Source organism: Mizuhopecten yessoensis, unplaced genomic scaffold (assembly GCF_002113885.1).
Source record: "Mizuhopecten yessoensis strain PY_sf001 unplaced genomic scaffold, ASM211388v2 scaffold11145, whole genome shotgun sequence".
Lineage (NCBI taxonomy): Eukaryota > Metazoa > Mollusca > Bivalvia > Pectinida > Pectinidae > Mizuhopecten > Mizuhopecten yessoensis.
In genome coordinates, this window is record NW_018408902.1 from 3018578 (window position 1) to 3041967 (window position 23390).

At 36.2% G+C, this 23390-nt stretch overlaps 1 protein-coding gene across 1 annotated transcript; it reads right to left on the minus strand.

Moving 5' to 3' along the window:
* Positions 1 to 6061: 6061 nt before the first annotated feature.
* LOC110466773 (transcription factor MafB-like) lies at positions 6062 to 10674 on the minus strand. Its single transcript, XM_021523522.1, has one exon. It carries the CDS (start codon positions 10344 to 10346, stop codon positions 9468 to 9470), a length of 879 nt encoding a protein of 292 aa, XP_021379197.1. The 5' UTR covers positions 10347 to 10674; the 3' UTR covers positions 6062 to 9467.
* Positions 10675 to 23390: the final 12716 nt, after the last annotated feature.

Genomic DNA, 23390 nt, shown 5'->3' on the forward strand with positions numbered 1-23390 from the left:
TTCTGCCATCTGTTATCATATTATCTCTACTGTCATCTGTTAACCCATTCCCTCTACTGTCATCTTTTAACCCATCCCCTCTACTGTCACATGTTAACTCATTCCTTCTACTGTCATCTGTTAACACTTTCCTTCTACTGCCACTTGTTAATGCATTCCTTCTACTGTCATGTGTTAACCCATTCCTTCTACTGTCTTCTGTTATCATATTATCTCTACTGTCATCTGTTAACCCATTCCCTCTACTGTCATCTGTTATCACATTCCCTCTACTGTCATCTTTTAACCCATTCCCTCTACTTTCATTTTTTTAACCCATTCTCTCATCTGCCATCTATTAACACATTCCCTATACTGCTATTTGCTAACATATTCCCTCTACTGTCATCTGTTAACACATTCCTTCTACTGTCATCTGTTAACACTTTCCTTCTACTGTCACTTGTTAATGCATTCCTTCTACTGTCATCTTTTATCACATTCCTTCTACTGTCATCTGTTAACACATTCCTTCTACTGTCACTTGTTAATGCATTCCCTCTACTGTCATGTGTTAACCCATTCCTTCTACTGTCATCTGTTAACCCATTCCCTCTACTGTCATCTGTTAACACATTCCCTTTGCTGCCATCTGTTTACACTTTCCTTCTACTGTCACTTGTTAATGCATTCCATTTGCTGAACCTTTGAACATTATAAATAGAGATGTAGAATTGTTAGGATAGACTGGCTTCATTATCTAACTCAAGTTAAAAGTATATCTGCTAATTTAACAACCTTTAAGCTGTTGTTAGGTTTTCATCACTTTTGAAACAATACATTCATTATAATGTCTTGATTTTTTAGCTATTTTTTCAATGCACAAAATTGCATACCACATGTACAATAAATGGACCCCAGTAGCTGTACACCATAGTATCACAACTGTACCACCAATGTATGTATAACACCACTTCGACATGCAGGCAGCAGTGTAGAACTAGGGATATATCTACAGAAGCTCACAAGTCCCCGTGAGAACAGCAGCATAAATAATGAGTGTTATAGACATAGTCAAATACAGGTCATCTCTATATGCAAATACCTGTCAGTTAAGGTCATCTCGGAATAATATATACCTGCCTATAAAGGTCTTCTATGTATTGATAATACCTGTATTTAAAGGTAATTAATGTATAGCATATACCTGTCTATAAAGGTCATCTATGTATATAAAGGTTATCTATGTATAGCATATACCTGTCTATAAAGGTCATCTATGTTTAGCAAATACCTGTATATAAAGGTCATATATGTATAGCATATACCTGTATATAATGGTCATCTAAATATAGCAAATACCTGTATATTTGGGTCATCTATATATAGCATATACCTGTATATAAAGGTCATCTATGTATACCATATATCTGTCTATAAAGGTAATCTATGTTTAGCAAATACCTGTATATTAAAGTCATCTATGTATAGCAAATACCTGTATATAAAAGTCATTTATGTATCACATATACCTGTCTATAAAGGTCATCTATATATTGCAAATACCTGTGTATAAAGGCCATCTAAATATAGCATATACCTGTCTATAAAGGTCATCTATGTATTGCAAATACCTGTATAAAAAGGTCATTTATGTATAGCAAATACCTGAGTATAAAGGTTGTCTTGGTATAGCAAATACCTGAGTATAAAAGTTGTCTGGGTATAGCATATACCTGTCTATAAAGGTCATCTATGTATTGCAATTACCTGTATATAAAAGTCATCTATGTATTGCAATTACCTGTATATAAAGGTCATCTAAATATAGCATATACCTGTCTATAAAGGTCATCAATGTATATCAAATACCTGTATACAAAGGTCATTTATGTATTGCAAATACCTGTATATGGAGTCATCTATGTATTGCAAATACCTGTATATACAGGTTATCTATGTATAGCAAATACTTGTATATGGAATCATCTATGTATTGCAAATACCTGTATATAAAGGTCAGCTATGTATATCAAATACCTGTATATGGAGTCGTCTATGTATAACAAATACCTGTATACAAAGGTCATCTATGTATAGCAAAAACCTGTATATAAAGGTAATCTCAGTATAACAAATATACGTATATAAAGGTCATATATGTATAGCAAAAACCTGTATATAAAGGTCATCTATGTAAGCAAATACCTGCATATGGAGTCATCTATGTATAGCAAATACCTGTATATGGAGTCATCTATGTATAGCAAATACCTGTATATAAAGGACATCTATGTATAGCAAATTCCTGTATATGGAGTCATCTATGTATAACAAATACCTGTATATAAAGGTCATCTATGTATATCAAATACCTGTATATGGAGTCGTCTATGTATAACAAATACCTGTATACAATGGTCATCTATGTATAGCAAATACCTGTATATAAAGGACATCTATGTATAGCAAATTCCTGTATATGGAGTCATCTATGTATAACAAATACCTGTATATAAAGGTCATCTTTGTATATTAAATACCTGTATATGGAGTCGTCTATGTATAACAAATACCTGTATACAAAGGTCATCTATGTATAGCAAATACCTGTATATAAAGGTCATCTCAGTATAACAAATACTTGTATACAAAGGTCATATATGTATAGCAAAAACTTGTCTTTAAAGTTCATCTCAGAATAGCAAATTCAATGTATCTTTTTATAAAGGTCATCATGGCATAACAAATACCTGTATATAAAGGTCATCTCAGCCTAACAAATACTTCTCAATAAGGTCACCCTGTATAGCAAATATGTCTAAAACAATCTCCATATAACAAATACCTGTCTATAAAGGTCATCTTGGTATAGAAAATACCTGCCTATACAGGTCATCTTGGTAAAGCAAATACCTGTCTATAAAGGTCATCTTGGTATATCAAACACCTGTCTATACAGGTCATCTTGGTATATCAAATACCTGTCTATACAGGTCATCTTGGTAAAGCAATTACCTGTCTATAAAGGTCATCTTGGTATAGCAAAACCTGTCTATACAGGTCATCTTGGTATATCAAATACCTGTCTATACAGGTCATCTTGGTAAAGCAAATACCTGTCTATACAGGTCATCTTGGGATATCAAATACCTGTCTATACAGGTCATCTTGGTAAAGCAAATACCCGTCTATACAGGTCATCTTGGTATATCAAATACCTGTCTATACAGGGCATCTTGGTATATCAAATACCTGTCTATACAGGTCATCTTGGTAAAGCAAATACCTGTCTATACAGGTCATCTTGGTAAAGCAAATACCTGTCTATACAGGTCATCTTGGTAAAGCAAATACCTGTCTGTAAAGGTCATCTTGGTATAGCAAATACCTGACTATCAAGACTCCCTATGTACAGGAAATACCTGTCTATAAAGGTCATCTTGGTATAGCAAATACCTGTCTATAAATGTCATCTCGGTATAGCAAATACCTGACTATCAAGACTCCCTATGTACAGGAAATACCTGTCTATAAAGGTAACCTCTGCAGGCATACATCTGCCTATTAAAGTCACCTTTATGCAGCAACCACGTAACAGTTGAGGCCACATCTGTATAGACAATATGTCAATAGAATCTGCTTTTATAATTCACTAATGCCTGTCAATAAAGTTCACCTTTGTATATGTATAAATAAACTTATCCACAAAGGTCATCTTTATAGCCAATACTTGTTTCTGAAGGTCACTTCTGTATAGCTTACATCTTTATAACTCACTTCTGTTGACAAACATCTTCCTATAAATGTCACCTCTGTATAGCAAATACCTGTATAGCGAACATTTCTTAATGGTTAACTGATTAAAATTTACTGTAAAATTTGCAATCACTTCTCTATAAAAGTCTAATAGCAGAAAGAGAAATGCATGGCCAGACTGTGATTAATGAACTCAGGACTCTCTGAATTCTAGACAGACACTTTACCAATTGAGCTACCTGCTCGCAGACAAATGATAGCCATTCCGTTTTTTCTTGGTTCAGTGAATTAGCTGCCACCAGTCTATAAAGACAACCTGTCTATAAGGGCACTTCCTTAGATGGTGGTATAGGTGCACATTTAAATAACTGATGACTAATGTAGCATTGTAATAGATATATAAAATTTAAATGTTTAAAATCTAAAAAAAAAAAAAAAAAAAAAAAAAAAAAGTTTTGTCAACTTATATTTATCAATAATACTGGCGAGAATGGAAGCTTGGTGATCCCATACTTTTTCATACCTGAACACACAACAATCTAGAAACTAATGGCTGCCATGGAACCTATTGGTTAATATCCACAGATTTGCATTTCAAACTGGTCCCAGGTATTGTACATACTGTATCAATGCACATCTTTGTTAACACAATACTCATGTCTGCAAGGTCACAAGTATGCTTGATACTAATGAAATGCTTGAAAGATGATGTTCCCATCGCTGGTCTGTATACATAGAGTGACTACACTTACACATAGACAGCTAAGAAAGTACAAACTATATCACCCTACACAATATGCCAGGTCACTATTTCTTCCATTTCTTCAAATCTTTTTCTACCAAGGCACAGACAGACAAGAGATATATCCCTGTTCAATCAGTATTTCTAGACCTTTACCTACTCATTTCTTGGAAAGGCAAACATAAAACCTACTCATGTCCATATACTGTACACTTTATTTGACATATTTGACATATATGGACAGACATGAGTTTAACACCCTTTTCACTCATTCCTGTTCATATATGACAGCTCTCTAGGGAAAGAAGGTGAGAAATTTCTATCTTGAACCCCCATTTCGTGTGCGTGATGTCACCATGGGACAATGTTGAGGTGACAACATAAATATGGGAACATTCTGATGCTGTGATGCGGAAATTGCAACGAGGTTTCTGATTCTCGTGTTTGGAATGAGAGAAAATATTCTCTCACCCTGGGATTGAGACAGGGGGGATTCCCCTATTCATAACAATTGTATGATATCACGTCAATGATGCATCAACATCACATCAACTCTGCATTTAGCCAGTAATGTTAACATAACATTATGTGTATGATACACATTGGGTGAACAGGGTAAGAGAAAAAGAATCATACACCCCCCTGATGTGAGATTGGGAATCTCAACCCTGGGGGAAAGATTCTCAATATACAGCTTCTCCTCCTCGGGTTGAGATTCCCCTATCCCACCCCGGAGGGGGTGAGAGATTCTATTACTGTTTGAAACCCAGGGGACTGGGATAGGAAAAATCCTGATGGTAGGATCTATTATAATAATGAAATGTCGATTTGACGTCATTGTATTGTTTCCGTGATGTCATACAACCCTAGGGTTTTGGGGTTTTGGCGGAACAATCAGATCCATGTTTATTCCGACTGGAATTTGTTCATTTGTAAGTATGTGAGAAAATTCTTAACCTTATTCCACACATTTCTAAGACAGGTGCGTACACTATAACAGATATCCATGTTGATTTCTTCAAAGTCTTACTCCATGTCTCCGACCGATAACAATGCTAACATTACCTTCAATATCTGTCCTGCATACGCCTTGTAATTTCCAAAAAGTTGCTCTAAGCAAAACTTGACAACTGACAGACGGTGGTCATTGCGTCATTACTTTGAAGCTCACAGATACTATGTGCTTATTATGTTATTCACGAGTCTATGAACTATGGACAGACGGTTAGTGGGGTCAAAATATAGTTACACCTTTCCAGTGTTCACTAAACACAGGGTATCTCAAAAGCTCTTCCGGTAGGTTTTAAAATTACCCGTACATACCTTTTTCATTCAAATTTTCACATTTGAATGAAACGAGGAAAAACTTTGTCAAAGATCTTCCAATTATTGCAAATGTATGTACAGTACTATTATTTACAGCATCTATAAAAGCATTGTAAACAGTAGGTAGAGCTTCTCAGACAAGTCCCAACTTTTACTGTCCCTGTAAGCTAGGGAAAGTTAACATCTACTTATTGTAAAAGTCAAATGTGAAAATTAGCACAGTATAATATGTAAAGGAAAAGAAAAAGTCAGAGGTTTAAAATTGCGTTTTCATGCATTTTATTTGTTGATGAGGACAAACATCATCCAAGACTGGTGTACATTTGTACAGTAAAGCAGACAGCTAGCTCAGGCATGTACACCTCGCTATAACCAGTATCAAATATCACAAACTGGCCCAACACGCTCTGCTACATTCCCTAGTACAGCACAGATAAAAACAAACACTGTCAGATCTTTCTCTCATTCTGTCTGGCAATCCACTCTCTCCTGCAAATCATGTATGGACTCACTTTCTCCCATCTTCACAGATCAACCTCTGACCTCTCTAGATTAAAAACATTTATTCCATCCAACATTTATCTGATGTGCCCTCTGACCTTGCATTGGTAATTAAGGTCAATTTAAGTTAAGTAGACATATGGATGGAGAGATTGAGTCAACCAATCACAAGGCTCTTTACCAATGCATCAACAAATCAGTAGGCTAGTAACATACAAAAATAATCTCCATATGGTACAACTTGGACCCTGTGTATTGTAACGGGTTTGGGTACCAGGTAAGTTATCAATCAGACGGGGGCACCTCACCTCACTAACATCTAACCATTGAATTAAAAGCGACATATTGCCTCTCTGCACCAAGGTTAATAGCACAGTATTGAAGTCATGATGTTCAGGAATTATTCCAGTGTACCATACATAATGTTTAAACTGTTTCATCAATTAATTAAAGACTATTAAAAACAGAAAACAGAAATAGTTAACAGTGGTACACTTTATAACATGCTATCAGTAGTAACAATCTTCTACTGTAAAACAAATCTCTTCCATAACAACATCAACAACAAATTATCACAATTGAGATTATTAACATTCTGAAGCACTATTAATAGGTTTATCGAGTCGACAGCATCGCTGTGCAAGATGTATGTATACTAAAGGTAATGTACCCTTCTTTCTACCATTGTTCACTTGTGCTGTCCTCTATACTACCTGCTTTACTGTACGAATAATACGTCAGCCTTAACAAACAAGAGAAATAACTCTGTAAAGTCTTCGACGAGTTACAAACAAGAGAGGTAACTCTGTCAAGTCTTTGACAACAAGTTATTGTACATGTCATGTCCGATCAGGTCATTAAATGGTAACTGGCAAAGTCAGGAGCTCGACTCACAACACCTCCCACATACAAGACATAGCAGGTGATTGGTCAAGCTGGAAGGTTACAATTGTTTTTTTCAATTTTTTTTTCATATATTTAAATATATATACATTTTTTTCTATTTTTTTGGCCTTGATTTATCTCTTTATCAGAGAAAAATGCAAGATTTTTTTTTAAAGTTTTTTGGTTGTTGAAGCCCATTTTTAAAACTTTTTTTTATACATTTTTTTATCACATATACATATATGTAGTAAACACATTCTGGACATACACTTATTATACACTAATTCTGCATATACACTAGTCAGCATATATACTCGCATAACAAATTCCAACAAAACAAAAAACACAAAAAAGTCAAATTTGTATACAACATGAATGATGTATACAAAGTTCTTCACTCATAACTCGTTCCGGTAATATACACGAAGTGTATATATCTACGTATCAACTATCATGACCCTACAAATAACAAGGGGATAGTTTCTTAGTAGTTGCCACTCGGCGACTTGCAAATTCGGTGTACTGAGACACATCCTTAAGAAAGGTCTCTTTTCATCATAACTTATAAAAAGGTTTTATAGTCAGACTTGTGTGTCTCGCTCACAAACAATTTTGTCATTTTCTTGTATCACAGATCATTGTATTTATCAACCTGGGGTACCGCACTGGTTTATACTAAGTATAGTTGCCCTTGCAGTGGGTACCTTTCAGTTCAAACATTTGGGAGGGGGAAGGGAAATGGGGCTAAATATACAACTATTTACAAATGATGAAGTGACATAACCATTCCTCTCATTCCAAAAAATGTGAAAAGTTTAAAATATTTTAAAATCTCCATTGGCTAACATTCTATAATTGCACTCTGCGACCTCAATATTCCATTTCAAGAAATCTCCCCAGTGTGATCAGCCAGACCTGTGTATAATAACCAACTACTGGATTTATGAGGAACATATGAGAAAAATAAAGAAACTGGTAACACTTTGGTTATGATCACAAAAAGTGAATCATGCAATATCAGTATTTTGAAAAAGATATATCTACCATTTTAAACAAAACATTAAATGATGCATTCATTCAATGGAATACATTCTGTTAAGGGGAAAATGTTCCAAATCTAACAATATGTGAATCACACAAAATTTGTGAAATTATAATGATATAATAACTTCTGAACAATGTATAGCTGTCATGGTAACAGTGGTATAGTCACTTAAGATTTTTTCAATAGGTGCAACAAGGATCAAGCTTTAGTCAATCCCCCATATGGCCAGCCCCTGTATCTACTTGTATAATGCTGCTGCACAAAGCATATACAGCCAAGCCATTGTATAACCCCTAAAGGCGCCCCTAAATGCTTCCTCCCCTACCACAACATCCCTTGCGGTGCCCCATTCCCTCCAGTCATTCATGCAGCTCCAGGGAAACTGTTAACTGTGTGTTGCCCATATTAATTAACATCAAGAGGCTATACAAGGGGTTAGAACAGTAATGGTGATTATCCTGATCCCAAGTGGTGCCCCTGCAGCACTGTATTCATAATCGAGGGGGGGCCTTGTACAGGGGGCACTGCTAGGTATGCGATACCATAAATGTTCTGCATGCTACCCTCTATGGGCTGTCACAGGGGAAGTTAGCTTTAGGATATACAACTTTTACATCCTAACATGCAATATTACGTAACAAGCACTAATGAAAATCCCTCCAGATACAAGCTGACAGGGACAAGGGGGGATTGACCTGCCTCTAGGATGATCCTTTATGCACATCAATGTACCTATGATATTGCAATATTCAAAGCAGATAAAATTTTACGACAAGTTTTTTTTCCATTATAGTAACTTAAATATGCTTGAAATTCATGCTAGAGTACTATGCTTTTTTTTTTGCAAAAATATATCTACATTGACAATTGAATCATACACACCAAGGACAGATAGACCATGTAAATGTATGTATACAAATCTTCACTGTACATTATATTACAAACAAAATCAAATGTCAATCTTATATCAACCATCATATTGGTACTGATATCATGTCAAGTAATAATCAACAATACTCGTTCAAGTAACAACTCGCATTAGCTAGATCATTAGTTGGTCAAAAATGTCCTGAACTTTTCTATTTAACAGCTATTTCCTACAACTGATCATGCCTGTTATACTATATAATCTTAAAATCTATACTCCACTGATTGATTTAACTGAGATAACTATGTGCAGAATGTATCAAGAATGTGTATGTTGGTAAACAGTTATTAATTACCAGTCTTTCATTCACTGTCTGGAGAACTTGGACCATAGCTAGACACCGACCCATCCAAGTCATGTGGCCTGGTACTTTTGCTTACAGCCAAGCTACATTTCACCCTGAGAAACTCGTACTGTTGTTTATATAAATCCCTCTCCCGTGTCAAGTTTGACAGCTGCCTCTGAAGTTGTTTCAATTCTTTTTCAAGAGAACGGTTAGTGACTTCCAAGTCTTGTCTCTGCTGCATGCGTTTGGAACGGCAATTTTGAGCATAACCACGATTTTTCAATGTTCTTCTTTTCTGTTTTAATTTCACAACGTCATCCTTTGGTAGCCCCTGAAGTCGCCGGTTCAGTTCTCTCACTGGCAGAGTAACCAACTCCTCGTCGTCCATTTTCTTCTTATTGCTCCTGCTCCGTTTGAGGGAAGGGACCTTGGTTGTTATGTTAGCTTGGTCGGGGGGAGAACTAGGGAGTGACTCCTTGCCAGCCTCGGCCCCAGATACCAAGTACTTGGTGAAATTGTTCACAAACTCCGGGCTGCTGGAAATCAATACGTCAACTGCCTCAGAGACCCCCTCCATGCTGGCCGAGTTGAAGGACACACTCTGTGTTAGCCAGCCTATGTCATCGTACAGGTTTTTAGATTCCGTGGGACTGGGAGGAACGCTGCTACAACTACTGCTGCTGAAACAACTCGGGGACTGGGGCACACTACATATCGAGGGTGTGGTCGAGCCGTCCTCGGAATCCGTGGCCGGGGATTTCGCTCCGCCATTGCAACAATCGCTGAAGTCGAGCCGATCAAGTGTCTCTTGTTTAATCGCAGCTGAACGTTCGACAAACTGGTCTAAGTCGAAGTCATTTATACAATCATTCACCATGAGCGGGTCGGCCTCCATTTTGTGTGTCAGCTGGAAGGTTTTAGGTACCCCTCGTGTTGACTAGCTCGCCAACAAACTAGGTCAGCTGTCGACCGGTCTACGTGTACACAGCCCAACTCGGCGTAGAGTTTTACTGCGACAAGTCTCACTCCTTCACAGATTTTCATAAATTTATACGTCCATTGGATATCTGATTCACTAGCACTGTCTTACGATGACGATTGTTACAATGAATATTGGTTTCCTGGTAAAAATCGCCGGTGGCCAAGGGCACAACCACCATACGACTTTACACGGCTTACCAGATGGGGAGACAGGCCAACAACGAGCCGACAGGGGGAATCCCGGTTAGTTATATACCTGCTGTGACGTAGCACACAGGCGAAATAAATTGCTGCAGAAATTGACCAATCATTGCAGAGAATTTGTTCTATTTTTATAATCTTGCGTATTTCCCCGTTATTTGGAACGAGTCGCAGTCTTCCGTGCGTTTAGATCGAAAGCAATCCTAACGCATTTGTGGTCGCTTCTGAGCGAGTTCCTGAGCTTTAAAATATCAAAGGGTTGTGCAATACACAGCTTGTCCAAACATGTCCAAACGAAGCTCAGATTCTGAGGATAGTTTGGAATTAAAATTAAAAGTATTTAAAATGAAGAAGATAGAAACAGTACAGAAACAAACAAAAATTGTTTAAAGTTGTACTTTCGTTGGTAAAATGCTTTAAAATTGTACTTTTTTCAGCAAGTGATCGACGATTTTAGATAATTAATATTGTGAAGTATTGAATATATGACATAGGCCTTTGCCGTTTCGAAGTTTCCCACAAACACGTGAAATAAACATCACTGTCATAATATATTTGTCTTTAAAGTACTTCTCATCAATGTCGATTATCACCTTAATAGCCGGCTAATTATTTACTTAAACTCTTATTGTATTTTAATTATTTCTTAAATCTGAATTTAAAAAAAAACACCGTTGAAATATAATCAAATTATATCTAAGTTACGAATTTAATTAATATTCGATATAATAAACCCTTGAATGTATATAGCTGTCGCTTAATTTCAAACAGAAATAGGCTTATACTTATTTTCACAGTGACAATGTGTATTTAAAAGTAATGGTAGGACGTGTGTGTTAGGTGGGTAGTTACGAACACACGTGGTTTCGCTGTGTGTGTAAAGAGTTATAAAATATATATATAATACTGAGGTGCTTCAAAAGTTGCGGTTGAAAATATTTAGGTATCCGTCCTTCTTCATTGAGTTTAGCTAGATAGTGCGTAACTCCTCGTGTGTCCTTCTAGAACATTCCAGCTAGGGACTCGATTTTCTCATCTCTATAAATAGAACTTAACACGCTTAGCATAGATGCACTAACGTGAATTGATTCTACAAAGCGTGACAGATGTGTATGTATAGATACACCTCACTGCTACCATGAAGTACATTGTCACATGAAATGAAACGTAACACGAAGTCATCGAAGCAGACAAATATAGGACACATTGATCTATATTTGATATAATGCTGTAATACTCAGCCTCTTGAAAGATATATCAAGAAATAAGTTTACGGACTCCATTTCCTCAATTTTCCCCACATGGAGACCCCCAGGAAATTTGGAAATCCCCCAGATAGGTCTCTGGATCCGCCACTGTATATAGGAGCTAATCGTAAGGTCGACTTTGTGTTGGAGGCTTATTGATATGAATGATTGATCTTTCTTTCTTTTTCTTAGTTAACAATAATAATAATATTAAGCCGGAAACAAATATCAAATATCTAGCTTACTAATTCAAACGTGGAGACAGAAAATTGTATGTACATCCATTTAAGGTTTCGACGAGATATCTCCCAAGACCGGGGGGGGGGGGGGGGGGGGGGGGGCAAATTCTTAATAAATTCGAATGGCAATACGAACCTCACTATGATACTTCTTATGTAAGCGACATATTTAAATGGAGTTTGTTTTTTGGATGACGTTTTATCGTCGACTTTCACGTGAGTGGGTTCGATTCGAAAGTCCCAAATCCGAAAACAAGTCTCCCTGGGGTCTGATAGGCGTTGTTCTCGGCTTTAGTCTACAGACCATGTCTATGCGCGGTCCCCGCGGCTCTTCTAGGTTTTTTTTAAGGATTTCCATCTCTATTTGTAATATTTATTTTAGTTTAAATATTTTTCTTCGCCACTTTAACCACCTCTACTCGGGTAACATATCAAAAATTGGTACTTTACACCTAGCCCGAGTTTGCTCTGACCCCGGCACCAGACTTTGACAGTTAGATGTCTGATGGCAGGGCCTACGGAATCTCGGGCTAATGTAGAACAGACATCCCCAGATACAGAAAGGAGATAAGTTCATAATCAGATCATTTGATTTCACATTCCTAAATTTTAACACTGTTTATCATTGAATTTCGAAAACTATTTGCACAGCATTTCTATTCCAGAATTCGAAGTTAAAATGATGTCAGTGATGTCGCTTTATCAGCTTTATGACAAACAACGACAAAGGGTCTCCATTAATATTCCAGACCCTATAAAAGTTTCACAAGTTGTAAAAGTTTGCAAGCCTCTTTCGGGTTTTTTCAAATTATCCCGATCCATCATCCAAGTGACCAATTAATTATTTGCCCCCAGTAACTCCTAAGCTTGATACAAATGTAGATCAAGGCATGGTCAAATCTTCGAGTTTGATACATCATCTAGAACAAGAGGACATGCACAGAAAATCAGGAAAAATCATTTCAAGCATGATATTCGGAAATATTCATTTAGCTTTAGGGTTGTCGGAATCTGGAACAGTCTCCCCGAATATGTTATTACATCGCCAACGATTAAAGACTTGAACTGAAATACAATCATTTTGCCGGGATAAAGAAATCTCAGGAAATGACAATTAATGAATAATATTTTATAAATACGTTTAAAATATATTAAGATATGGATATAGAGGCAGAGTGTCATTATTTATCCTATTGTATCCTATTATTCTCTATGTATGGTCAAAGGGAGGTAAGCACGGTCTGCCTCTTCTGGAGTTGCCCAGTTTGCTGACTAGTCATTTCTATCTTCTGTTTTATTGTGTTTGTCGTCTTTATCCCAGGTTCTCGGAGATACGAGTGAGCAGACTGCTAAACTGTTTTTCCTCCTTCTCTCGTTTTAACTTTTAGATAAACTTTTTGAGTCGGTTTAAAGAAATTCGCATGTTTTTCTTCATATAAAGTGCTGAGATTATTTTTTGTAGATTTGTTTAGCACTGAATCAGAAATTTAAAATATGTTGTAGCTCCCAAGGACTGATTAAGACGTTTTTATTTATTTTTAACCTTATCTTTCTAAATGATCACAATAGTTTACGATTCATATGGTTTAATATGGTTCCCAGCACGCTTAAAAGAGTTGAATATAGACGAAATCCAACCAATAATTCATGGTAAATGGAATTACTAATTAAATCTGGGTTGCTCAGGACAAAACAACTTATTAAAAAGAATAAATACCAAATGAGGTAGCGTATCTGCTAAATGTAGGAAATGACGTCTTGAAAATATGACGATTATGCAATAGGAGTAAAATGACGTCACGAAGAATAATTTGGCTATTGTGTTAAAAAAAGGCGGGTGGGTATTATACTCCGTATGATCATTGATCCAGAAAGTACCGCGGTACAACTGTATATATTAACACTCAATTCCAATCACAATTAAGATTTTCAATTTTTTTTATAATCTGTATGTACATTGAAGAAAAACGATAAATGTGTACTTTTCCAATTTACATATATATATAATAAAACAAAAGACAGAGATATCGTCTCGAGGCCTTTCTCGGGTTGATTCCCCGTTCATCAGGAGACTGTGTTTATTTTGAAAACAGGCATTGTGAGGTCCTAGTTGTTTACACAAGAAAGTATGACGTTTTTTATATTTAATTCCAACACAAGGACTTCTCAATGTTTTCTTTATATATATATATATATATATATTATAAAAAGAAAAAAACTCAACAACGAGTCTTTAGTACTTTCATCTCTACTAGGAAAGAAGAGATGAAAGTACTAAAGACTCGTTGTTGAGAATTTTTCTTTTTATTATATTTCTTCGTCCGTGAGGATCATTTTTCTGATTTATAATACATGTATATGGTGATTGATATTTACAGGCGCAGGTAAATCTAACGAATTCTCAATCGGAAAAACAAAAACAAACACACTGCTTGTTGTACCCCCCTTGTCCCTCACCTACCAAGGCCCTGCCCTGGACCCACTCCTCAACGAACCAATTCCGAACAAGGGCAAGCTACGCCACTGACTTTTTATGTAACTATTCTGTTTGTTGGCGGGGAAAAGGAGAATGATGTAATCATCATGACAGACCCTGACGTTGACTCAGAAAGAAAATTTTATTCCTAAGTACCATCGAAACAAATATTCTTGGCACGTCTCTACCAACACATCGATAGACAGGCAAAACACCAACTGAGATTAATTCTGGACATTTGGAAAATATTGTAAAAATATTAATATTAATAATAATAATAATATACAACATTTAATATACCTAGCGCCCTATTTTTTTTAGTTTAAACATATTTTTATTGTCGTAAATAAGGACAATTAGGATTGAGCACAAGTTTTGCCAACTTAGTAACGCCCTTTCCTGTTGTATAATACATAATGGACAGCAGTGAATTAACTTTATCTGATCATATAGTAGAAACAGTGAGAGAAGGAAAGCAAGAAGAAGAAGGGTAAAAGATAGGTAGGATCTTCCCCTAAATATATATATAATATACAAACACATGTAAATGTTTAAAACAATATTTGATTAACAGCAATCTGACTGGCTGGAAAAACATCAATCAACACTTTCATAAACTTTGTCCATCACATTCCATAAAGCTGTACTCTGTAGATCCACTCGTTCCGTGTTCTCAAAGCCCTTCCTCCATATCAGCCAGATCAGATACACAATTATTCAAAATTATGTAAACATATTNGGGTGACGTGCTCGGAAATGTCAAAACCTGCCAGTCCGTCGATATAGACTTGAACCGTTCGTGCACTGTTTGAGTTTGCCTCATTATTTAAATCTATATCACCTATGACATCTACGGGATACCATGCTTAATCCTGCAATTAGGAAAGGCGTAGGATGTGGTATTTAGGGCATGTGAAGAAGAAGTGACACGAGTCCTCGCACGTGTGGCCACATTCACATTGTGCTGAAAAAGTAAGATTGTCTCTTAAAAAATCATAATTGAGAGTACTTGCTCTGTTTCTTAATCTACAATGAAGAATATTAAGCCTACGCGGACCAAAATTGAGACAGCATGGATTACGTTTAGTTATCACATTATTCAACTTATCTATATTTGATTTGAACGAGTTCTGAGTTTAGGAGTGCTTATGGTTGTATCTAAACTATTCCAAAGATCAACAGTTGAAGGAAAGAAAGAGTTGCGCATAGTTTGGAGTCTATACCGTTGCTGCCGTAATTGCTGAGAATTTCTTAAGTTATAATGGGTCAGATGAGGGTGCAGTGCCATGTTTAATAGTATAAAGGAGGGACAGTTTTCTGATTTCTCTTCGTTTTGACAATGGTAGCCACCCAATTTCTACATTTCGACACCAGTATTAACTATTTTAAGGACGAGTTAGAACTATTTATAGGGGTAAAGTGTACACAGTTATATATGTATTTGTACATATAAACATATAACGTGGCCATGATTCACGGTATAATTCAGATGTTCGGATTTTTTTTTTTAATTCAATATAGATCATGTTCACGCAACACAATGTATGACATTATTTTATTTTTTTAAATATCGCAACAAACAAACGTCATAAGTAAGGAAGTTCAGCACATTTTTTCATATGCATGTACATATTCCGTCTTTGCGTATTGCAGAGTTATCTTCTCTTGGGAGCAGGTATTGATTGTTACGTCACTTGTTTGTGAGAGTAACGTCATCCAGTTTTGAGAAAACGACGTAATTTTCTCGCACAAACCAATGACGTAACAATCAATACCTGTTCCCAAGAGAAGATAACTCTGCAATACGCAAAGACGGAATACACCGTGAAGCGGGGGAATAATGTGTATATGTAATTATGTGAGACGGTTTGCTATAAATGTTTCTATAAGAAATTGCAGCATGACGATTTCAGGAACGGATTGCCGATTCAATGTAAACACTTAGCAACTTCATTCTTTGACAGATTTTGGTCAAACTTTATACAAAGGTCAAGTATGAGTATACTTCGGACATCGTTGTATTTCTAGGATCCAAGGTTAAGGCCAAGGTCACACTTGCTATATATAGAAAATCATCAACCGATTCAATTTAAACACTTAGCAACTTCATTCTTTCATGGATTTTGGTCAAACTATATGCAAAGATCAAGTATGAGTATACTTCGGACATTGTTGTGTTTCAGGGTTCCAAGGTCAAGGCCAAGGTCACTGTTGCTTTATATAGAAAATAATCTACTGATTTAATTTCAACACTTAGCAACTTCATTCAATTTGTTATAACATACAGAAAAAACCCATATGAATATTAAAATCAACTTTAAGTGTAGTACCTTGTGTGTGTGCATGTTTCAGGGTATCAAGATCAAAGTGGTTGTAACCTTTTATAGAACACTGAAACTAATTTCACATGGCAGCGGGGGCATTTATGTCTTACAGACATTTTCTAGTTTTTTAACAAATATTCGACCGTCCATTGTCCAGTGGGTAGCAATTAGGTTATCCCTCCATAACTTACCAAGCTCGTTTACGATTCCTTGTCGATAGGGGGTCAAGCACTCAGTTATATAGACGTTTTCCTCCTTGAAGTGGTTTTTCAGGCCGGATTTCGCTTTGAATACCCTTTGGCGGTCAGTATATCGGAGAAACCGGACATTTACTTTTTTGTCACGTATCCTACTAATGGTGTGGGATCTGGATATATCATTTTTTCCAAGGGGAACATTGATCTTTGTACACATGTCAGTGACTGCTTGGTAAGTATCAAATTGGTCAAGTGGCTCACCGCCGGTACATTGTGAAATTGTAATGCACCCCTCGTGTATTGTTGCTGCTCATCAAGATCAAACTGAAGACATTCAAAAGTATGAGAGTCGATGGCGGGTTTATAATAATAATAATAAACTTTATTTATTGAGGATACAAAACCTGTTTAGCAAAGCTAATCTTCCACGGGGTACTCTGTTAGTAAAATTGGTTAGTTAAAAGACAAAGTAGTATCACAGCAAATAAATGTACATAAAATAATTGTTGGTCTACTAAAACAGCAATTCATATCACAGTTATTTCATAATTTAAACGGTCGTTCAATACAATTACAATAAAATTATCACAGAAGCACGAAATATATTCCGTGCTTAACCCATTATGGTTTTCATTAAAAGACAAATTGTCTAATTTACATATATGCTAATGTAGCAAAAGCTAAAAATTGACAGAATACACGCTAATATAGCGAAAATAAAACAAATCAAAGCTGTATCTAAAAAGTATAATAGTAAAAATAAAAGTCAATTAAACCGCATTCTTAATGTTACCAATCATTTTTTGTTTGAATTTTGTCAAGGAGGAAGAGAGTCGTACTTCAACCGGTAAATTAATCCAAATTTGGCTCCCTTGTACCAAAAAGTATTTGGAATAAAATGTGGTACGGTGTTTGGGTACCTTGACAGAGTTTTGGGATGCTGATCTAGTATATCTGTTGTTAGACAAATTAAATTGATTAGAAAGATATCCTGGAACTAGATTATTTATACATTTGTACACCATAACACCTCTTTTGAATTTCAAATATTCGCCAATTGGTAACCACCCTAATGAAGAAAACATTTCTACTGATGGTGTATCAAATGGAGCATCCAACAGTAATCTTGCAGCTTGTTTCTGCGCTTTTGACAGTTTTTGTAGAAGATTTAAAGAGCATCCGCTCCATACTGTGCTACTGTACATGAAGTGGGGGAAAATACATGCATGAAAACATTTAAGTCTAGCTGAACACTTATTGACGGATGCGTCGAAGTAAACCCAAACCACTGTTAATCTTTGAAACAACAGATGCTATGTGATCTAACCAAGATAAACTGTTGTCAATTTTTACACCAAGAAGTTTTTCACTCTTTACTTGTGCAATTCATTCCTGATCTAATATTAGGCTTAGAGCATCATCTATTCTGTTAAGTTTCTGTTTTGTGGCAATAACCATACATTTCGTTTTATTCCTATTTAGAATCATTTTATTCTCATTACACCAGTCTTGCACTTTACTTAGATCAGTTTGTAACTCATCCTGTACAATAGAAATAGTTAGAACTATTTATAGGGGTAAAGAGTACACAGTTATATATGTATTAATCTATAAAAATAACACCATTGACATTTCCTTTGTCAATTTCCTTTGCCCACTTATTAACAATACTGAGTAAGGCAGTCTCGCAAGAATGATGCTTACGGAACCCTGACTGTGAGGAAACAAGAAGATTATGTTCATTAATATACTTATAAAAACTATTATGAATGTGTCTTTCAAATTTTCTTGATAAAACTGGTAAAATAGACACTGGTCTATAATTAGAAATGTCAGTCATTGCTCCACCTTTATGAAGTGGAATAACTTTTGAAATTTTTCACTGACTTGGAAATTTACCTGTGGTGACACTCAAATTTAATGTATATGTCAGTGAAGATGAATTTTGAGAGCTTGCTGCCTTCAACAATTTACAACTGATTTCATCAAGACCAGTGGCCTTGTGTACATCTAATGACCTAAGAAGGTTTGATGAATTCGTTGTCTGTAAGGGTCTTTTTAACTTGCTTGTCTATTTCTGGTTTAAACGAAACGAGTAACATTTCCAACACAATATTGGCCAGTTTTGGTGCTAACAGCTCAGAGAAAGGGGTTAGGAATTCAGGTGTAAACAAAGACTGTTGGGAAGTGTCAGTACCCAATAACGACGATGATGAGCCCGAGGGTAGGGGCATCAATCCCGTGGGGCAGGGCGAGAATGGAGGTGAATGAGTGGTCTAGGATGGAGGTGAGGTGTATATGGAGGAGCGTGTATTCTCCACATTCTCAAGATTCAAGGGACTACTCATAGTTTTCCGCTTACTGTCAGGAATTACTGGACTCGAGAACAGACTGGACTTCTATTGCGACATGTTTCTAACTAGTAAACAAAAGTACACCGACACGATGAGCACGAGAGTTCTCACCTGTATTTCACACCTGTACGATAATGTACATGTGTATGGCAAACAGGCACTGTGAATTTTAGCAAAAGTACAAATTGTATGGAATTGTCACTGGAAATGAGCACATAAATGTGCATCAGCTACAAGCTGGTCTACTCACATTATCAGGAAACTTTATACAAATAGCTATACTAGCGAAAACGTACACCACACACTGTTTACCGTCTTCACTGCTCGGCCTTTGTTCTTCTTTCTTTTCTATCTCGCTATCATTAGCCACCTTAAAGCGCTTTACAATACATGGATATACAATTAATACAATTAGCATATACATTAATCAATACAATTTTTGAGGAATTCGCAGGAGCTGCCTTATCAGGCGCTAACTACTAGTCCTATGCCACCTGGCTAATATCTCCCTTTGTGTGCATGCCTGCGTGTGTGCTGGAGATGTAATGTGCCCTGTTTGTAGTGGGACCGTGCTTCCAACGGCATCATTTATAGTGCCACCTCACTTGAATGTTACAGCACAGATACCGCAACATCCATCCCAGACCAATTTGTTTGGGCAGGACAAAAACACTTTCTTTGAATACCCATGCGTACGACGACTTCGGGGATCGAAATCCGGCCGCCTGCGTGGAAGGCCGGAGTGTTAATGTTGGGGGAGTGTGCAATTTCTGTCAAAGCAGTCCTGCAAAAGAATAATCAAAACTTCAATCAGCAATACTGAGAACATTTTATTGAATTAAAGACTACATGCGAAAGTTAACTTTTTAAGATACCGGAATAATCATAATACATACTGTACTCCGTATATTGCTATAGACAATACCATGTGAATCCACCAGAAATGTTATAAAAATGTGAACTACAGCATCCACATGGAATGAGTGTCTCTGTAACATATGTTAAGAGTACTATATAGACTATATCCTACATTTTGTTTGGACGTGTGGTGCCAACCTTTGTGAGAGAATAGCTTCCATGACTCGTAGGATAGGAGATGCCGGTGTATACCTTGACAATCTCTCTCGTGAACATTTCCGGAGATTACTATTAGGAAAGCGGTAAGAAACATTTTAATCGTACTTTGTGAGCGATGACCAGTATATTACTTTTATTCAAGATTTCGCTGACTTCTTGAAGAAGGCTGCCATCTTATTCTACAGATGAATTCTGTGCATTTGTGTAATAGACTGTCTCTAATATAAGGGACCGTCCTGAAATGTGACTATTATGATCGATGTTGAGATAGTAACTATCTTATAGAAGCTATGTCCGTTTTACTCTTTATTTGTAATCTCTTATCACAGGAATAAAACGATTTGATGTGATTGATTTGGTTTGATTTGACGGACCCTGACGTGAACTCACTTTCGAGAATCGTGCTCTGGTTTAAATTAGTTAAAATAAATTTTATTGCAACAAAAGACAAATGGATTGGACAAAAGTTATTGCAACTTACTAACGTCCTTTCCGTAACAGAAAATTTGTATACAAAACTAATGTGTCACGTAATAGCCTAAAACAAATTTATAATAGTATATATATATTTAAGATGTCAAAGATGGGTTACAGCAAAAGAGGTAATGATAGGATTAGGGACACCAACGTATAGTTATATATGTATTCGGAGAGTTTACTTGAGATCGCGTGTGTGATTTTCCTAATAGAGTCGGCGTAAGTAGTATACCTAATCTATACACACATATCCTTCTGCTTTTCTAAAGGTCAATCACATGCCGTGCCGCGTTTGCCTTTCTCCTGACCTGTGTCACTTCAAGTCCTTCTGTGAATTCCTGCCTTACATACTTAGCCAACTAGATTAGGAAAACCGGACACGCGCTCTTTGTCATATGGAAACGGTTATGATATTGATGGACGCTATGATTGAAGTTAGTACACAGAGATCGTTGGTGTTGGAAAAAGGGAGAGGGGCTGGAATAAGAGAGAATGTGGAGGGGAGAGACAGATGGTAATAGTCGAAGTAGGTATCCTGGTTATTCAATATGACTGTTGGGTATTATATCTTAAACCATTTGGAGCTAAAAATGAACAGTTGAACAGACCTACAAATTTGAATGGTTTAGATTGTAGTCAAGATTTGCATCTCCGAAGAGAAGGTGTTCAACAGTGATTTCGTTATACCAGTCGAGGGATTGAAGCATTATATTACGGGATTGATCAAATATTTTACAATTTAGTAAGAAATGGGAAGAGTCTTCCAAGTCATTTCTGTAGTCACAAGTAGAGTTGTCTCGAAGGTGAGCTTTATAAAGGTCGTAATTTAAAGATCTACCGCAGTTTCTGGACCCATATTCAAGAAAACATTTAATATAAGAAGGGGTTGTGACTTAAGGTTGAGTAAGAGTTTTAAATTATTCAATGGATTCTGATGACTTTCAGGGACGTAACCAGGACTATGAGTATGTGGAAGCATACGAAGCGCGAAGCGCGGAGTNCCGAGATTTTTTCGGAATCTGGAACCCATTCTGGTGCAGTTTGAGACATAAAATACCTATCATTTTCATATTTGGCTTGTAGTATTTTTTTTCAAAGGCGTAATAATTAGTTCCATATGAACAAGAAACATTTTCTTTAAATAATCAATGAAAGAAACAATATCAATGAGATAATGAATTCACTGAAGGCCCAGGATTATATGAGTTGTTAAAGTTTATCACATATAGTTCTACGATGTGATCCTTGTTAAAAGTATACTTGAAAAAATTACGTGGAAGCCCGTGCGTCCGTGCGTACGCCTGGTTATATTACGTCCCTGACTTTGTTTCTATTGGTAGATTATTCCTAGAGTCTGAAGTACTTGGTATGAAGGATTATTTTATGACTTGCTGTCTATAGTATTGGTTTATAGTATAAGTTATTCCTGTTTCTAATATTATAGTTAGAGAAGTTTGACACAATAGGTGGTAGAAGAGATTTTAGAAATGGGGGGAATTATCATGATAAATATTATAAAACATGAATAATTTTCTAATCCTGCGTCTATCTGTCAATGATTTCCATCCGAGCTCTCTGTAAATAAATTATTATTTTTTGTTGTAAAAATAGGCAATCCAGTCATTATTCGACCTGCTTCATACTGCATGTTCTCTAATTTATTCGAAAATGTGATATTACAATTGTCCCATACTTCACAGACATATTCAAATAGTGGTCTTTTAAAAACAAGGTATATTTTTCCAAGTTTTTTCTATTTAGGATGCATTTTAATTTCCTTAAAGTTGCAATGTACTTTGTAGTGTTTGTAAGTATATGTTCAATGTGAGAGTTCCATGTGAGAGTTCCATGTGCCGTTGTTACTAATGATGACTCCTAGGTGTTTGTGGTTTTTAACAATAGGGATAAGTGTATTGTCGAAAAGAAATTGTGGGTTAGAATGTATCTTTGTGTTAGAAATAAGGAGTATTTCGGTTTTATTTGGGTTGAAATTCATTAACCATTTATTTGACCAAAGGTTTAATTGTTCCATGTCATAGTTGATTACTTGTTTTATATCGTGTAAGTTTTTAGAAGAGTGTGCTAATGCGGTGTCGTCAGCAAAAAGTCTAGTCATTGATAGTAGTGTATTTGAAATATCGTTGATATATTACAAGAAAAAGAAGTGGCCCTAACACTGAACCTTGAGGAACTCCGGCTTTGATAGATGCTTCAGATGATATAGCATTTTTAGTACCACTGACTGGCGTCTGTTACTTAAGTAGTTTTTAATCCAATCTAAAAGTTTACCTTTTATCCTGTATTTTTCTAATTTAATTAATAGACCTTTATGCCAGACTCGGTCGAATGCTTTAGAAAAGTCACAA

Coding starts and splice junctions, on each gene's coding strand:
- LOC110466773 (XM_021523522.1), bottom strand. CDS start 10,346: ATGGAGGCCGACCCGCTCATGGTGAATGATTGTATAAATGACTTCGAC.